Source organism: Helianthus annuus, chromosome 15 (assembly GCF_002127325.2).
Source record: "Helianthus annuus cultivar XRQ/B chromosome 15, HanXRQr2.0-SUNRISE, whole genome shotgun sequence".
In the NCBI taxonomy this organism is placed as follows: domain Eukaryota; kingdom Viridiplantae; phylum Streptophyta; class Magnoliopsida; order Asterales; family Asteraceae; genus Helianthus; species Helianthus annuus.
This window is the reverse complement of record NC_035447.2, coordinates 31763219-31779719: the sequence shown is the minus strand read 5'-3', so window position 1 is coordinate 31779719 and position 16501 is coordinate 31763219. Positions and strand designations below refer to the sequence as shown.

The 16501-nt window shown below is 37.9% G+C and overlaps 1 protein-coding gene across 1 annotated transcript; it reads left to right on the top strand.

Moving 5' to 3' along the window:
- Nucleotides 1-701: 701 nt before the first annotated feature.
- LOC110909537 (zinc finger CCCH domain-containing protein 66-like) lies at nt 702-15893 on the top strand. Its single transcript, XM_022154442.2, has 4 exons — nt 702-851; nt 1050-1112; nt 15281-15385; nt 15528-15893. The coding sequence occupies exons 1-4, from the start codon at nt 717-719 to the stop codon at nt 15762-15764; spliced, it is 540 nt and encodes a 179-aa protein (XP_022010134.2). The 5' UTR covers nt 702-716; the 3' UTR covers nt 15765-15893.
- Nucleotides 15894-16501: the final 608 nt, after the last annotated feature.

The following is a 16501-nucleotide window of genomic DNA, read 5'->3' as shown; positions in this document are numbered from 1 at the left end:
TTTCTTATTTCATTTGTAACTTTTTATATATATTTTATTCAAAATCGAACAAATGTAATAAAATTGAATTCAATAACAATTTGTTATTTCCTTTGTAACTTTTTATATATAATTTTTATAAAGTTAATTTAGAATACAATCTATTGCGTCTTTAACCTTATTAATTTGATTCTTGTCTGAAAGGTCGCATTCGTAATCTTTTTTAAGAAAAAAACTTAATAAATAGCTGTAATTTCAATATAAATATATTTTTACAACAATTTTTTAAACACCTTAATTTATCTTTAGCTTGCACTTGCAAATATTTAAACATATAATCTCATACTTGTAAGAGGGACACCTTGCCACCAGACCAATAGATATGAGTTCAATATAAATTTTATTGAAAAATAAGTTGTTTTCAAGTTGAAAATCTTAATTATATGTTTTAACAAAATGATATTACTATTATTTGATATTGTATCTAATGTAGAGTATTTGATATGATATTTAATGCAGAGTGAGAAAACAAAGAGTGATGTATGAGCTGGACCTACCTAAGGTTTGTTGTAGTTTTTAGTCAAGACTCTTGTCATCGCGTCCCCTCAAAACAAATGACAAAGGAACTCATGCTTTTCACACACTTCCTCTCCTAATCCTCACCACCAATTCATCCATATATATCTGGTCATCGGACCACCCTAGCTAGAGCTCTTGTCAATCACAGTTTCAGATTAATGGCAAATTCTTCAAATGGTGACTTTGTATTCAATCCAATGGAGAAAAAGGACTGCTCGTTTTTTGTTCAATATGGTACATGTAGTTATGGCCAGAATTGCAAGTACAATCATCCCCCTCACGATGATTCTGCGGTATTATTATATATATCTCTCTTTTTCAGCTTCATTTCGAGTTAGATTTCTTATAATTAAAATATGATTTATAGCCTTCTATCTCTATATAAACTTCATAAATTGTTTGTTTTAATGGTGTGAATTTATTTTCATATAATCAATAAATTTTGAATATTCTCGCGATTTTTTGTTTAAAACATTGGTCTTTATGTGTAGGTTGTTAAGGAAGGAATGACTAAAACTATGTATGCAGATTACACTAGGAAAATCCCATGCAAGGTATAACGTACTGATCAATTATATATCTACTCTTACACATTCCTGGGTGTGTTTGGTATTAAAATTGTGATTTTAATGAGTTTTTAAATTTGTTGGTAACGATTTTAAGGTAATTAGTATTCTTATCAACCCCTATTTAACACAAGTTGATATAGCTAATGTTTTAAGCGGGCAATTAAAAGTGGTACCGATGATATTTGGTAAGACCATATGTTACCGAATTATGCCCTTGTCACGGTGGCAGTGATTCGACACTAAACACCATGCCATGGGGCGTTATTGGAGGAGCTGCCTCACGCTCATGAAGAGGAAGAGAAATGTTGGGGTGTGAGTCCCCCATCACAAACGGCTATATACCCTTTTAATTAAAAAAGTAACTGATGGCTTTTTTCTGGTTGTGAGTCGGTGACTGTATTAAACATGCGAAGAATGATCTGCTAAATATTTGACATAACTTTCAAGATATATTTGGATTCTTTTTTTTTTTAAATTAAATTAAGGCCCATATATTGACCCGTAAGTGTTATTTAGTACTGAAAATTTAAGAAGTAGGTTTCTTTATTCAACTTAAGAAATAGATCTTTCGTTTTATTTAGTTTTGTAGTTTATTAATCTTTTTAACGTTTTGTTATTTTTTTTTTCAATTTAATAAAGTTTTTTATGATGTATTGTATTTTTTTTTGTTTTTTTAGAATTTTATTGTTAATACTATTTAATTATTTATCTATTTTAGTTATCATCAAAATTAATATTATTTAAATACATAAGTAATGACTAAAAAATAAAGTGTTGCAATGAAAACTTGTGAACTATAACAGTGTGCAGTAAAAAAAAAAAAAACTGGGCGAAAGTGACGTGGTGATGTGACAAAGAAATGTGTGAAATCCTATCAGATAGTCGGAGCGCCTAATCGGCTTACAATAAAAATTCACTTTTTGTAATCTCGCTTCTAATAATGATTTCAAAAAATGCCACGTGTTAGCACCATATCATCTCTCAAAATAAATGCTTTTAATCAAAATTGATTTTTATTATTATTTTCTATATTGGGTTAATATTATAAAATAGCAACATTGCGTATTTTAAAATCCCGACCTTAATATCTGCACTTCAAATACATCTATAAATTGACCAATATTTTTTTTGTTTGATTAGATCTGTTAAAGCTTCCCACAAAACCTGTTCTGACTCCGATCTTTAGTTTATAATTTATATTGATAATGATATTTTTTTTAATTAAACCTTATCAAAAACAATTTTTTTATGAATTTCTTTTTATATTAGATTTATAGTAATAATAATGATATTTTTGAATTGTGTTACTAAAAATGCCTCTAACTTCAAATATATTCTAATTTTAAGTTTCTAGTTACACAAATTTATTATTTAAAGACAATTATCTATTTTATTTTAAGTTTTGCTATTATTTTAAAATGCAAACAAACACTTTTTGTTATTCAAACCGTATAATACACGGGACAATAACCTTGTTTTTTAGTACAACAAAATTCTTGGATTCTTTTGATGTTATACTTGTGTATTCCATGTATATTTGCCCATGATTTACCTCCAAATCTTTTGATTTGCGGTTAGAACTAATAAAATTTTTAATTATTTTGTAATATCACTTTAGAATTAAATCACTGCCAATACCAATTACAGTGAAGTCTGAGTAAGGACAAAGTTTAAGAGTATTTAATATAAATCATTAAATCATTAAATCTTTTTTCTTTTGGTATATGGACAAAGTGTAATCTTGAGTTTCTTTAACAAGCTATTTCTAAAATGCAAGCAAGCACACAAATTAAATATGGATATGGATATGGATATGAATAACCTCAAGTCAGCTTGGCAAATATGCTTGTGTTGAAAGAAATGTGACCTTGTATTTCTGTAAGGTTCCATACATGAGTACATTACTAGACTTTGGATTTGATTCCAAAATTCACCATTTATTGAAATCTTAGGAAAATTTAAAATATCTATCCCTCAGCATTATATATAATATAATATAGTTACTTTTAATATGTGAACTCTTGGAATGTTCAGAAGCTTGTTCACTGTTATTAACTTACAAGAAAAATGTCAATGACAGAATATATTATCCTACCATGGAACTTTCTCTTGTAGAATCATGTAGTTGTTTATATAAGGTCTGTGAGATGAACCCAGATCGTAAATCGTACGCCTTACTTAATTATCTTTTGAGTTGGATATATATTCTGTCATTGACATTTTTTATCACCCTATTTACATATACATATATAGAGCGGGATCCTGTACAACTGAAAATAACCTACTTGTAGGTCCCTTTTCGCGGAGGATTACGAACCTAAACCTTGTTATACAAACCTACTAGCGAGTGCGGAATCCAAGCTAGCAAGCAAACCGAGTTAGTAGCAAGTAGAGAAACAAACACACAAAGATTCACCGATTAACACTAGTCGTATTAATGCAAATGAAGGTTCGGTTACAAGCTCAATGTTTACAGAAGTGTTCTATAAACTCTCTAAGTGTGTGTGTGAGTTCTGGGCAGAATGCTCTCTAAGCTTCTATCTCTCGGGTGTGTGAAAATGGCAGAACTTCAGAACTCTCAACACATGCATGGGTATATATACCCAGCTCAGCAGGTCTGCTCGAAGGATTCGACAGATGGTCCGAAGGATCATCTGTCGACCACATGTTACACGAAAGATCAGCGTGGACCTCGAAGGATCATCCTTCGAGGTCTAATGGTCGAACCATGGTCGAACCATATCTTTCGATCACCTCGAAGGATCAGGTGTATCCTTCGAGGCTATCCTTCGATCAGAACATCTTTCAAATGTTGTCCAAGTCAAACCGGAGGATGGTTGACTTGGTCAACTTACAGACTACTAAGGACATCGTTTACATACAGACCCAATACAGACAAAGTACAGACACAAGTGCACCAACAAACTCCCCCTTGGCTGTAGCTTTGTCTTTGATCTCTAAGCTTTGTCTTGTTCTGCTAAAAGTGTAGACTCGTCTTGAACTTCGACGGTCTTTGGTCTTCAGGTCTTCAAGACTCTGATGTCCTTTCAAGTCTTCAATGTCGGAGGATCTTCAAAGTCTTCACGTCTTGAAAGCAGAGAGTGTATCAACAAACTACCCGTATCATGTAGGAAGTGTGTTGACAAACTCCCCCTTAACATAAGCTCCCCCTTGAGTTATGCTCGTGAAATACTTTAACTTTATGAAGTAAGATCCTTGAGGTGATGATGATGGCCAGCGGCAACTCGATCATCTTCATTCATTGAGTGCCTTCGTGTCTTCATTCCAAAGCTCGTCAACGACCATGTTCTCCTAGCCTTTAGAATCTGCACATGCAAGAAATCTAAACGCGTAATGAGAACAATTGCTTGGAATATAGTATAAACAAATGACACACGAATGACCATGTCATAATCAAACACCGTCCGACAGTTTGAAAGTTTAATAAAATTTGTCAATTTTAGTTTTTAACTTTCAAAACATGCAAATTTCGACCTTTTATGAAGATTTAGTCAGTTCGGTTTTCAGTCAGGTTTCAGGTAACGAAGACTTGAGCTCCAACATCGTACGGTCGAAAATAAAGTAGAAAGAAAATCTTTTTGGCTTTTATAAAGTTTATATTAAAACAAGCCTAAAATCTTTTTGGTATTTTTGAAATTAAAGGACAACAATTTAAAATCCTTTGAGTGTTATCAAACGACATCACCGCTAATGTCGTGCTGATATGCACCAAACGACGAAACTGTTTAAAAGAAATAATAAAAGTTAAGCAGTAAATAAATAAATATATACAAACATTCTTTTTGCGAGTTTCGAGGGTAAGAGAATCATATCAGTGTACGGTCATGCCAAAACACTCTTGTTGTTCAGTTAGTTAACATTAAGATAAGCATCCTATAACAATTATCGGTATTGTTGTCCACTTAAGCTCAACTTATCAGATGTAATCATGTTTAGAGGATACGTTAACGTATGATTTATACTTACCGACCGGTGTTCATCCACATCACGACACATTCCCGTATCAAGGTATGCACGAGAGTTCATCTTACCGGTGAGTATACCGATTATCATCTGTTTGACCGTATAAATTGTGAGATACTCACTTATTTTGATTTGAAAACAAGCCCTATGTGATATAATCACTTATTGATGAGGAACTTGATTTTCGTATGCATGAGGGCACAGGTGCAAGTCCGTGAACAGGTCAGTACTTCCGTACAGCAGAGAGACGAACTTGACACCCGGATAAATGTGATATTTTATCACTTATTTGATTTGGACATGTGATTGTTTATCACTTATTGAGGTCGAATGCAGTATGCAATATGTACACGTATGTATAGTATCATGGAAGATCTAGACTTGCGTCCCCGTTATTTTTCGGTAAAAGATACAACCATGATACCCAGATGATAAGCAGCATAAAGACCGAATATCTCAGAACCTCGGCAATCTATCAAACGAAATTTCGGTACTAAGACCATATGCCAATGAATGGTTCCCACCTGATCTTCAGTCGATTAAGATTTATATCACCCTGCACACTTTAAAATGATTGTGAGCCTACCGATACATCTTATATAGAGCTGCTTATCGTTTTGCATTTAAGGTTTAAAGAGGTTTGGATAGACCACTGATGTACTATCATTTTCTCTTTTGCTCGCCAGGAAACTCATTTTTGATTTTCTATTGTTTTTGTGTTTTTGAACTTTTTCGATGTTTTTGGATTTTCAGATTTTTGGATTTACTCCCCCTAAAATCAACAAACTAAGATAAATTTAAAAACACAAAGGTATTTACAAAAATGATTTTCCGATGTTGGTTTTACTCTTGCTTGACCTTAATGCCGTTTACCAATAATAAAAAGTCAAATCTTGATTTGTCAAATGCTTTGGTAAATAAGTCGGCACGTTGGTCATCGGTGTGGACCTTAACAACATCGATTAGCCTTTTCTCAAAGCAATCACGTATGAAGTGATATTTGATTTCGATGTGTTTGGTCTTTGAATGCTGCACAGGATTTCTAGTGATATCTAAAGCAGCAGAATTATCAACGTAAATAGGAGTAGTTAGGAATTCAAAACCGTAGTCCCGCATCTGTTGTTGGATCCAAAGAACTTGGGAGCAACAACTTGAGGCAGCAATGTATTCAGCTTCGCATGTTGATGTAGCTACACACGTCTGCTTCTTGCACTGCCAGGTAACTAGGCGATTTCCTAAAAACTGACATCCAGCCGTTGTGGACTTGCCGTCGATTTTACATCCGCCAAAATCAGAATCACTGAATGCTACCAATTCAAAGTTATTATCCCTAGGATACCACAGACCGGTGTCCGGGTAAGCCTTCAAATAACGAAAAATCCTTTTAACAGCAGCAAGATGTGAGGCCTTCGGGTTAACTTGATATCTGGCAAGCAGGCACGTCGGGTACATTATGTCTGGCCTTGATGCTGTGAGGTACATGAGAGATCCGATCATGGCGCGATAGATAGAAGGGCTAACAGCTTCTCCCTTCAAGTCTGGAGTAATTCCGTGATTAGTTGGCAATGGGGTACCAATGGGCGTTGCATCAGACATCTGGAACCGGCTCAAGATGTCACCAACATATTTAGTCTGATGGATGAATATCCCAGACTCCGTTTGTTGTACTTGTAGGCCCAAGAAGAAGGTCATTTCCCCCATAGCACTCATCTCGAATTTATCCTGCATAATGCGCTCGAATTCCCTACACAAGACATCATTAGTAGAACCAAAAATAATGTCATCAACGTATACCTGTACCAGAAGAAGATCTCCATCTTGTTCCTTGATGAAAAGAGTACAGTCGATAAGACCTCTACGAAAACCGTTCTCCAGCAGATAGTGAGATAAGGTTGCATACCAAGCTCGTGGTGCTTGATGAAGACCATAAAGAGCTTTGTTGAGCAACCAAACCCGATCGGGATGGATAGGATCTTCAAAACCTGGAGGCTGTTCGACGTACACCTCTTCTTCAACCACACCATGTAAAAATGCACTTTTCACGTCCATCTGATAAACCTTGAATCCTTTGAAGGACGCATAGGCTAGAAAGATTCGAATTGCTTCGAGACGTGCCACTGGTGCATAGACTTCGTTGTAGTCGATCCCTTCAATCTGACGAAAACCTTGAACGACTAAACGAGCTTTGTTTCGGATAACAACTCCGCGGTCATCCTTTTTGCATTTGAAAACCCAACGGGTACCAATCTTCTTGTATCCAGCAGGTTTCTCTACTAGTTTCCAGACACCCAGCTTCTGGAATTGTTGCAGTTCTTCCTGCATTGCTTCAACCCAAGCATTATCTTTCAAGGCTTCTTTCCACGTTCTTGGTTCTTCTTGTGAGACATAACACGCGAAGGACCAGTCGTTTTGTTGCCCGGATTCTCGAATAGCTGCATACAAGCCTGCATTGTTGTTGTTTCGCAACATGTTTCTTGTTTGTACGCCACTTTGCACATTTCCAATGATGTTTTGTTGAGGATGGGTATTATGAATCCTTGTTTCTGGATTGTCTGGAACTGGAACATTTATACCCAGGTTGTTAAGATTAAGATCAACAACCAATTCAAGACCTGGAATTGACGAAGAGGATGATGCAGTAGTCTCAGCTGTTCTATGTGTTTCCACTGGAGGAGTACCCTCTGAAGTACCATGAACTGCTGTTGTAGGAGCTTCTTGATCTGCATCTAGAAATTCATCATCCTCTGAAGATTCGTTCAATTCGTTAGCATCATGAAAATCCTCATTGTTGAGAGTATTGTTGTTCACCGAAGAGGATGGTTCTTGATTCACAAGAATTGGACGAACCACCGGTGAAACTGTTGCATTGTCACTCTCGAAAAACATCCTAGCCGCAGCATTTTCTTCAACGGCTTCAACATTGATCGAATTGAAGAAGTCATCGTACTCAAACATCCAAGGTTGACCCGGATTTTTGACTGGCAAGGTGTGCCTTTGTACTCTGACCTCAGACCATTCCTCGACCCTTTTAGTCTCTAGATTCCAGACTCGTAAGTTAGGGGTGGCATACCCAAGAAAGTATCCATCAATTGCTCTTGCCCCAAACTTTCCATTAGGATCGATGATTGTGCATGGAGCTCCAAACGGTTCGAGATAGGACAAATCTGGTTTCCGTTTTTGAAGAAGCTCAAAGCAGGTCTTGTTGTGTCTTTTGACTGTAAGGACTCTGTTCAATGTGTAACATGCAGAGGCCACAGCTTCAGTCCAGAATGGAATGGGTAACTGTGACTCTACCAACATTGTCCTAGCAGTCTCGATCAATGTGCGGTTCTTACGTTCAGCGACACCATTCTGTTGAGGAGTATAAGCTGCACTAAACTCATGAAGAATACCTTTTGAAGTGCAGAACTCCATCATGGAATGATTCTTAAATTCAGTACCATTGTCGCTACGTATCCGCCTAACCTTCAACTTATACAAATTCTCAATCTGAATGATTAAGTTTTTGATAATACCAAAGGTTTCACTCTTGTGTGCCATGAACGCAACCCAAGAAAATCTTGAATAATCATCAGTAACCACGAGGCAGTATTGATCACCCCGAATACTCTTGTGCTTGACAGGACCGAACAAATCCATGTGCAAACGTTCAAGAGGAACTGCCACTGTGTTGATCTTCTTTGTAGGGTGCTTCTTCTTTGTTTGCTTTCCTTTCTGGCACGAAACACAGATGTCTTGAAGATGGAAATTTTTGAGGGGAACACCATTCACCAATTCATTTGAAACCAAATGATTCATTTTGCGTAAGTGAATGTGACCCATTCGTCTGTGCCAAGAGATAGTGTCTTTTTCTGTGGCTTTGGAAACGAAACAAGTTGCTTGTGCAGACGTAGTAATAGCCTGGCTCATGTCAAGGACGTACAAATCATTTATCCTTGGAGCCGACAAGAGAATCCATTCTTTTGGAATTTTGAAGCCGGGTTTCAGCACATAACATCCATTAGCATCAAAGTGTACTGAAAATTTCTTGTCACAAATTTGAGAAACACTAAGAAGATTGTGATCAAGTTGTTGCACAAAATTGATCTTGTCAAAGCTGACAATCCCGTTAGATATCATTCCTTCACCCGTTATATATCCACCTTTATCTCCAGCAAAAGCAACATAACCTCCTCTAATAGATTTAACGTCGTAGAGAAGCTTCATGTCGCCTGTCATGTGCCTGGATGCCCCACTATCAACAATCCAATGACTACTGATAGTTCCTCCTGAAGCACCCTGCACATGAACTCAAATGAATTAGTTGGAGATGGGGACCCAAGCCATTGTGGTCTTGGGTCTTCCATTTTCATCAATGACAATAACTTCTTGTCTTTGATGGTTGGTGAATTGTGATGGTCCCCCTGATTCAACAACCGTTTTTGGTTTCCAAGTCTGTTTGGTTTCACCAGTGTTTTTCTTTAAAATTTTAACTTCTTGATGATTTGAAGTTTTAGAATTTTCTGGTTTTACAACAACAGATTGTTTATGAACCACATCGGTTTTAATCGCTTTTTCAATTTTCTTGACCTGTTGCCGTTTCTGTTTCTTTTCCCTTTCTTTTACAAGGCGGGGATCTTGTTTTGTGGAAACAGTTGGCTTACGGTCAGTTTTGCCACGGGGATCATCAACCTTTCCTTTCTGCTTATGAAGATATGGGCAGTTTCTAATAATGTGCCCAATGGTTCCACACTCAAAACATGATCTTCGTTCTACAAACCCCGAAGAATCATGTGATCGTCTAGCCGATGATGTTGAACTTTGTGAACCCGAGGTACTAGGTTTTGAACTGCTTGGTTCATTTCTTTTCTCGACAATAGCTTTCTTGACAAAATCTAAGTTAGATTGATTTTCAAACTTTTCAATTTTGTCTGTTCCCGTCGATTTCACAAAGTTAACAGTTTTCTTCTTCTTTTGATTCGGCTTCTTTTGCACTGGAGCCGGAGCTTTACCTTTGGGTTTGGTGTGATTTTGCTGTGTTGGCACTGTCGGCAATTTCTTGTTGCCAAAATGCTTTCGAACTTCAGCCTTTGGGATTGGAGGACACTGTGTGACTGTAACTTTAGGTCCTGCCTTTCCCAAGAACTTACTCGTCGAATTCTCAAAGACTTTACAGATTAAGGATTGATTAACATTCTTAATGGGAAAATCTTTGTCTGAGTAAATTTTATCATCACCAACAAGAGTGTACAGCAAATTCACACTCTCCAACTCTTCTGCAGATGAGGACTCAGTTGCAACAGTCTTAGCGGGTTGAACAGGGGGATCACATAGAATGTGATTCTCAAGAGGTATGTCCTCATTTTTGGCTACCGCATCAGACTTTGCTGGGACAGTATCATCAGATTCATCATCAGACGAATCAGCATCCTCAATTACAACTGGAGGATCTTGATTCTGTTCAGCACTCACAAATGTATCTGCTGACACATCTGAATCTGAGGATGCTTCCTTTTGGTATCCGAGTCCTGCAGCAAACTCCTTAACATCTAGAGGCACAGAAGGTTCAAAGAAAACTCTGTCCTCTTCATCAGGCATGGCGTCATAATTATGTCTCACTGGTGGTGGACACTTCTTGTAGCCAATGCATGTGACATCTCTCTTTTCCTTCTGAACGTCAATGATGTGATCTAACACATAGCTAGAACTCAAATAACTGTCTAGCTTGAGTTGGATCGCATCACTTTCGGTTTTCACACAAGCCATCTCTTTTTGCATACTCTCAAGGCGAGATATATACAAATTAATATCAGTTTGTTTTCTTGAAACCATTTTAGTCAGTTCAGTTTTATCCTTCTTTAATGTTTCAATTACTGACTTAAATTCTTTTTCATGGTTTTCATAAAACATGTTGGCTTCTGTGCATTTAGAGAGATCCACAGTCAACTTCTGATTGTGGAGAAAGGTCACATCATATTTTTCTTGCAAAGCGTCATGCTTACTTTGCAAGTCACTCAAATTCTCATTCACAGTAGTATGTTTGTCTTGCAAGTCAAACAAACTAGCTTGTAAAGCATCATGTTTGCCTTGCAACTCAGACATACTTTTCTCAAGATCAGCACATCTAGCATGCAACCTAGCACATTCATCACAATTAACAGCAGTGGGTTCATCGACACATACCTGACTTGATGAACCGTCGACATTAGCCATAAAGGCTGAATGGAGAGAAGACGAAGAGTAAGCAGCTTGATCCACCAGAATAGATCTTCTTTGAGTTTCTGCTACAGCTTCCCCCAAGAGTTCATCAATGTCAATATCATCCGAAACATTAGATGTCTCACCCACATGATCATCACCAGAGTTGGATGATTCTTCATCAACACTCCTGCTGTATCCAGAGGAGTCTTCATCTTCAGACGATTCATCACCACTGGCAGAAGATTCTCCACCATTGGTGTGAACCAGCTCCTTCACAATCTGAGCAAAACATGCTGTTCCATCAGGAGCATCACCACCCAACTGGATTGACCAGTCACAACCTTCATCCACCTGAACTGCAAGTGCTCGGTTGGTTTGGTTGTTGACAGGCACCAATGTACGATCATTGTTTCTGTTCTGCTGGTTGCCTTGGTTCCTGAAGGGGTTTTGATTCCCGTGCTGGGCTGGCTTTGTACATTCCCGTTTAAAGTGGCCCCGTTCACCACAGTTGAAGCACTTAACAGCTTGCTTATCGAACCCATACTTGGTGTCTCGCTTACTTTCCAAGCTGGTTCTTCCAGTACTTTCCATCCAATCCTTTGCTCTTCTCACAGCACTCGCAAAGGCCCACTTGATGTCCATCAAGTCCATCTCTTCCTTATCAATCTGCCTGTAATCTTCTTGTGTCAGATTAATGTTTCCAATCTGACCTTCTATCAACCCACAGTACGCGCTCACTACAGTGTTAAGCAGCTCCATGTGTTCCTTAGCTACTTCTACACTGATTTTAGAAAAACTTGAAGTGTCAAGCTGTACTGGATTTGACTTTGATTGTTGACCTGCAGCAGATGATGTTCCTCCATAACAGGCATATTGTGGTTGTTGAACAGGAGGAGGAGGAGGTGGTTGTATTGGATTTCCATACAAATCTGTGGTTGGAGGCGGCTTTACAGGAACTTGCACTGGATTGCCGTACATATCCGTGCTTGTGACAAACGCCGTTTGAAGTGGAGCATGTGAACCGGCTTTTGCAGATGAAGTAGTGGAGGTGCCATAATACATCTCTGGATTCTGTGGCACTGCAACTCTCTTTGCCTTCAACGTTTCTTCCTGATCCTTGTTCTCCAGAAGCTGCACGAAATCGTTGATATTGGTAGTTCTCAACGTTCCGTTGTACTTCAAGATTTCCAGGAAGTTATTCCATTGAGGCGGCAATGCATCGGCAAACTTCTTTACCACCTCTGTTGGAGTCGTTGTGACTTCAAAGTTTGTCAGCTCAGTAAGCAGGTGATAGAAACGGCTTGTCATATCTCCCAAGGACTCCTTATCCATACATGTGAAGCCATCAAATTCTTTCTTCAGTAGATCTCGTCGTAGTTGACGTGTGGCTTCATTACCTACTCCTCTTGTCTTCAATGCATCCCACAACTTCTTCGTAGTCTTGAAACTGACGAACTGATGATAAATATCCTTGCTCAGTGCTTGAGTGAGGATAGCGTATGCTTTCTTTTCTAAGTCATACGTCTTCTTTTGTTCATCAGGAAGATCGGCAAATGTAGCTGTCGAAGAAGCAGCAACCTCGATAGTTTGATCGAATTCCGTAATGAACCGTAACCACAATTCTGTATTTTGACCAAGAATATATGTATGGAAACGATCAACCCATCCCGGATATTCATGAAGATGCATCAACTTTGGAGGCCTGTTTAAACTTCCGGTTTCACTTTCGCTTAGTAGAAGACTTTGAATACTCGGAGTTTGATTTGAAACAAACGCCCATTGACCAGCTGGAGTGGCATTTGCTTGTGAGGATGTAGAAACTGGAGATTCGGCCCATGATGGAGATTGACTGGTATTCATGTATTTTCCACTGTCTGGAGCCGGACTTCCCCACCAACTCGGATTCATGATAGATAAGCAAAATAAATGCTAAGTAAGAAAGATCCGAAAGATAACACAACCGAAAGATCCTGGTCGAAAGATCTGAAATCACAGAAACTTGTTAACAATAAACAAACCTCAATCGAAAGATATAACCTTGTTCGAAGGATCAACAGTACTCGAAAGATTACTGTTGACTCTCGAACAATGATTTCGAAAGATTCAAGAACTCGAAAGATTCCCTTTGAAAGATCCTTATCTTTCGAGCCAAATCCTTATCTTTCGAACAACAGATCTCGAAAGATTCACCAATACGAAGGATCCTAATCTTTCGGACACTAGTCTTTCGAAAAGATTCCTCTGTCGAAGGATATGTTTCAGACTTCGAAGGATGGGTCGAAGGATATAAATCTTTCGAGCCCTCCTTGATCGAAAGATATCGAAGGATGATCTTTCGATGTCGAAAGATATCTTTCGAGAGCTCTGACACAATCTGATCTGATGTGAAAGGTTGGTGAAAAGGTGACAGGGGTTGGTGAAGTTGCTTTCGGCAGAAGGGATGTTTCTGCACAACTTTCCACCAAACTTTTTGACTTTCAAAAATTATACCCAAAAAGGCAAAACCTTATCCTCAAGTTCAGTCACCGGAAACACACCGGAATACCACCGGAAAACACAAAGTTTTCTAAAAACCAATTTTTATGTTACCCAACCCAAACTTGAACACTCCCGAAGGTTTAGAAACCGTTTTTCAGTTTAAACAAGCAAGAAAAACCACCAAAAACGGGTGCTAAACCAAGTGTTCAAACACACCAAACACTTGAACAAACCCGGTTTTAAACAAGGTAAAGAGCGAGGCTCTGATACCACTTGTAGGTCCCTGTTTCGCGGAGGATTACGAACCTAAACCTTGTTATACAAACCTACTAGCGAGTGCGGAATCCAAGCTAGCAAGCAAACCGAGTTAGTAGCAAGTAGAGAAACAAACACACAAAGATTCACCGATTAACACTAGTCGTATTAATGCAAATGAAGGTTCGGTTACAAGCTCAATGTTTACAGAAGTGTTCTATAAACTCTCTAAGTGTGTGTGTGAGTTCTGGGCAGAATGCTCTCTAAGCTTCTATCTCTCGGGTGTGTGAAAATGGCAGAACTTCAGAACTCTCAACACATGCATGGGTATATATACCCAGCTCAGCAGGTCTGCTCGAAGGATTCGACAGATGGTCCGAAGGATCATCTGTCGACCACATGTTACACGAAAGATCAGCGTGGACCTCGAAGGATCATCCTTCGAGGTCTAATGGTCGAACCATGGTCGAACCATATCTTTCGATCACCTCGAAGGATCAGGTGTATCCTTCGAGGCTATCCTTCGATCAGAACATCTTTCAAATGTTGTCCAAGTCAAACCGGAGGATGGTTGACTTGGTCAACTTACAGACTACTAAGGACATCGTTTACATACAGACCCAATACAGACAAAGTACAGACACAAGTGCACCAACACTACTAAACGTATAAATAACAAGAGTAATTATTATTACTCTATAGTTTTGAACTAGAGTAATTAGACAATGACAAATGAAGTCGGGTAATAATATTTACTCTAGTTAAAAAACTGTAGAGAAACTACTCTAGTTATTTATATGTTTAGAACGTTAAACCTATTTGTATTTGATCCTAACACTTCACGTATATTTATTTCCAAAAAGTTGTTTAAAAAGATAATATATAAATGTATGATTCAGATAAGCATGGCCGGCCCTGAGGGTGGGCGGAGAGGACCACCGGTCAGGGCCCGATATTTTGAAGGGCACGTTATTTTAAAAAAAGAATCCGATATGTATATGTAAAAAAAAAATAAATTAATAGGGTATACTCATACAAATATCAACATAGGTCCACTTACAAAACTATTTTTATGGTTTAGATTAGTTATTAGCCCATTGACATTAGGTTTAGACCTTTAGTGAGCCCAATACCCAATTTCGTTAAGGCCTAAGGGCACGTTTTTTCGAGCTCGAACAGGGTACATGAATTCTTAGTGCCGGCCCTGTAGATAAGGGAGGCCTCATAGTGATTGCTTCTAATGATTCTTGCTGCAGTTTTTCCGTTCTGGATTTTGCATGTATGGAGCTAAGTGTGACTTTAATCACTCAATGCCAAATCCTCCACTTCAATACAACTCTGATGAACTTCCTATGCGAATGGTAGTTTGCTTCTTGTATCTTTTTTTTTGTTTTGTTATATTGTGCATAGTAAGAGCAGAAGAACAAATTTTAGTCCTATAAAGTCTTTAATGAAGTGTATTACGGTCTTAAGTATCACTGATTTTATAATTTCTTTAAGCAGGGTGTGCCACTATGCTCTTTCTATCTGCATAATCGTTGGTGTGGCTATGGAGCAGGCTGCAAGTTTCATCACCCGGAGTTATACTTTGTCTCTCAAGAGTATGGTTCTCATGCTTCTGGTCAGGCTCAGGAGTATGGTGATGAGTTGTTAGGATCGGATGATGGAAACTACTATCCGCTAAGCGTTACCAACTCTCCACAACTGTTGTCAAATTATGCACATGATGGTAATCAGTAAGATATGCTAGATGTGAAATCTTCTTTAGTTTTCTGGAGTTTGAAAATGTTGAAGTTTGATTTAAGGATTGGATGTTTGTTGATTGACATGTTTCTTTGTTTGATTACAAAATGCTCTTTTGCCCCCCAGGCATACATTTTCTTTCAACTTAAAGCTAGAGAAATTTCCTCCAAATGTTTGAGAAATAGGGAGTCTTTGGAAGTAGTCTAAGAAAAATTAGAGCATATATAGGTGATTATCAAAATTGAAGTCTTCTATCAAGTGGAAAAGACATGTAGTTATATATTGTGGCACTGATTTTTTTTATCCTGTATAATTGGCTGAGGAGCCCAACACTAGTCTCTTAATTGCCAAATTTGTGTGCAACAACAGTTGATAATGTACATCAAGTCTTTGACACTTAACACCTGAAAGCTACCCTAAAACCAGCTTTAATAATCTTCATCTTGATTAGGAAGCACTTCATCCGTATCTCAATCAACCCATAGTACTAAAACATTGAATGCTTCTAGAACTTAATTAGCCTTTGCCAGAACTTCTTTTATATGAAACGAAGTGCATTATTTGAAGTATCTACTTTCTCCAAACCAATCATTGATTTACTAAGTAATCACATCACATAATTACTACAGGAATGCACATATGTCCCTCCTAATAAAAAAAATGCTATACAACATTTTTCGTGCGCTGAAGAAAGAATGACGGATCGTTCTTTTTCAGAAAAAAACCTTGTTATA

Excerpts from the sequence above, each read along its gene's own strand:
- LOC110909537 (XM_022154442.2), top strand. The coding sequence starts at position 717 with ATGGCAAATTCTTCAAATGGTGACTTTGTATTCAATCCAATGGAGAAA. Across the intron at positions 852-1,049 it reads CCCCTCACGATGATTCTGCG|GTTGTTAAGGAAGGAATGAC; the intron begins GTATTATTATAT and ends CTTTATGTGTAG. Across the intron at positions 1,113-15,280 it reads CTAGGAAAATCCCATGCAAG|TTTTTCCGTTCTGGATTTTG; the intron begins GTATAACGTACT and ends TTCTTGCTGCAG.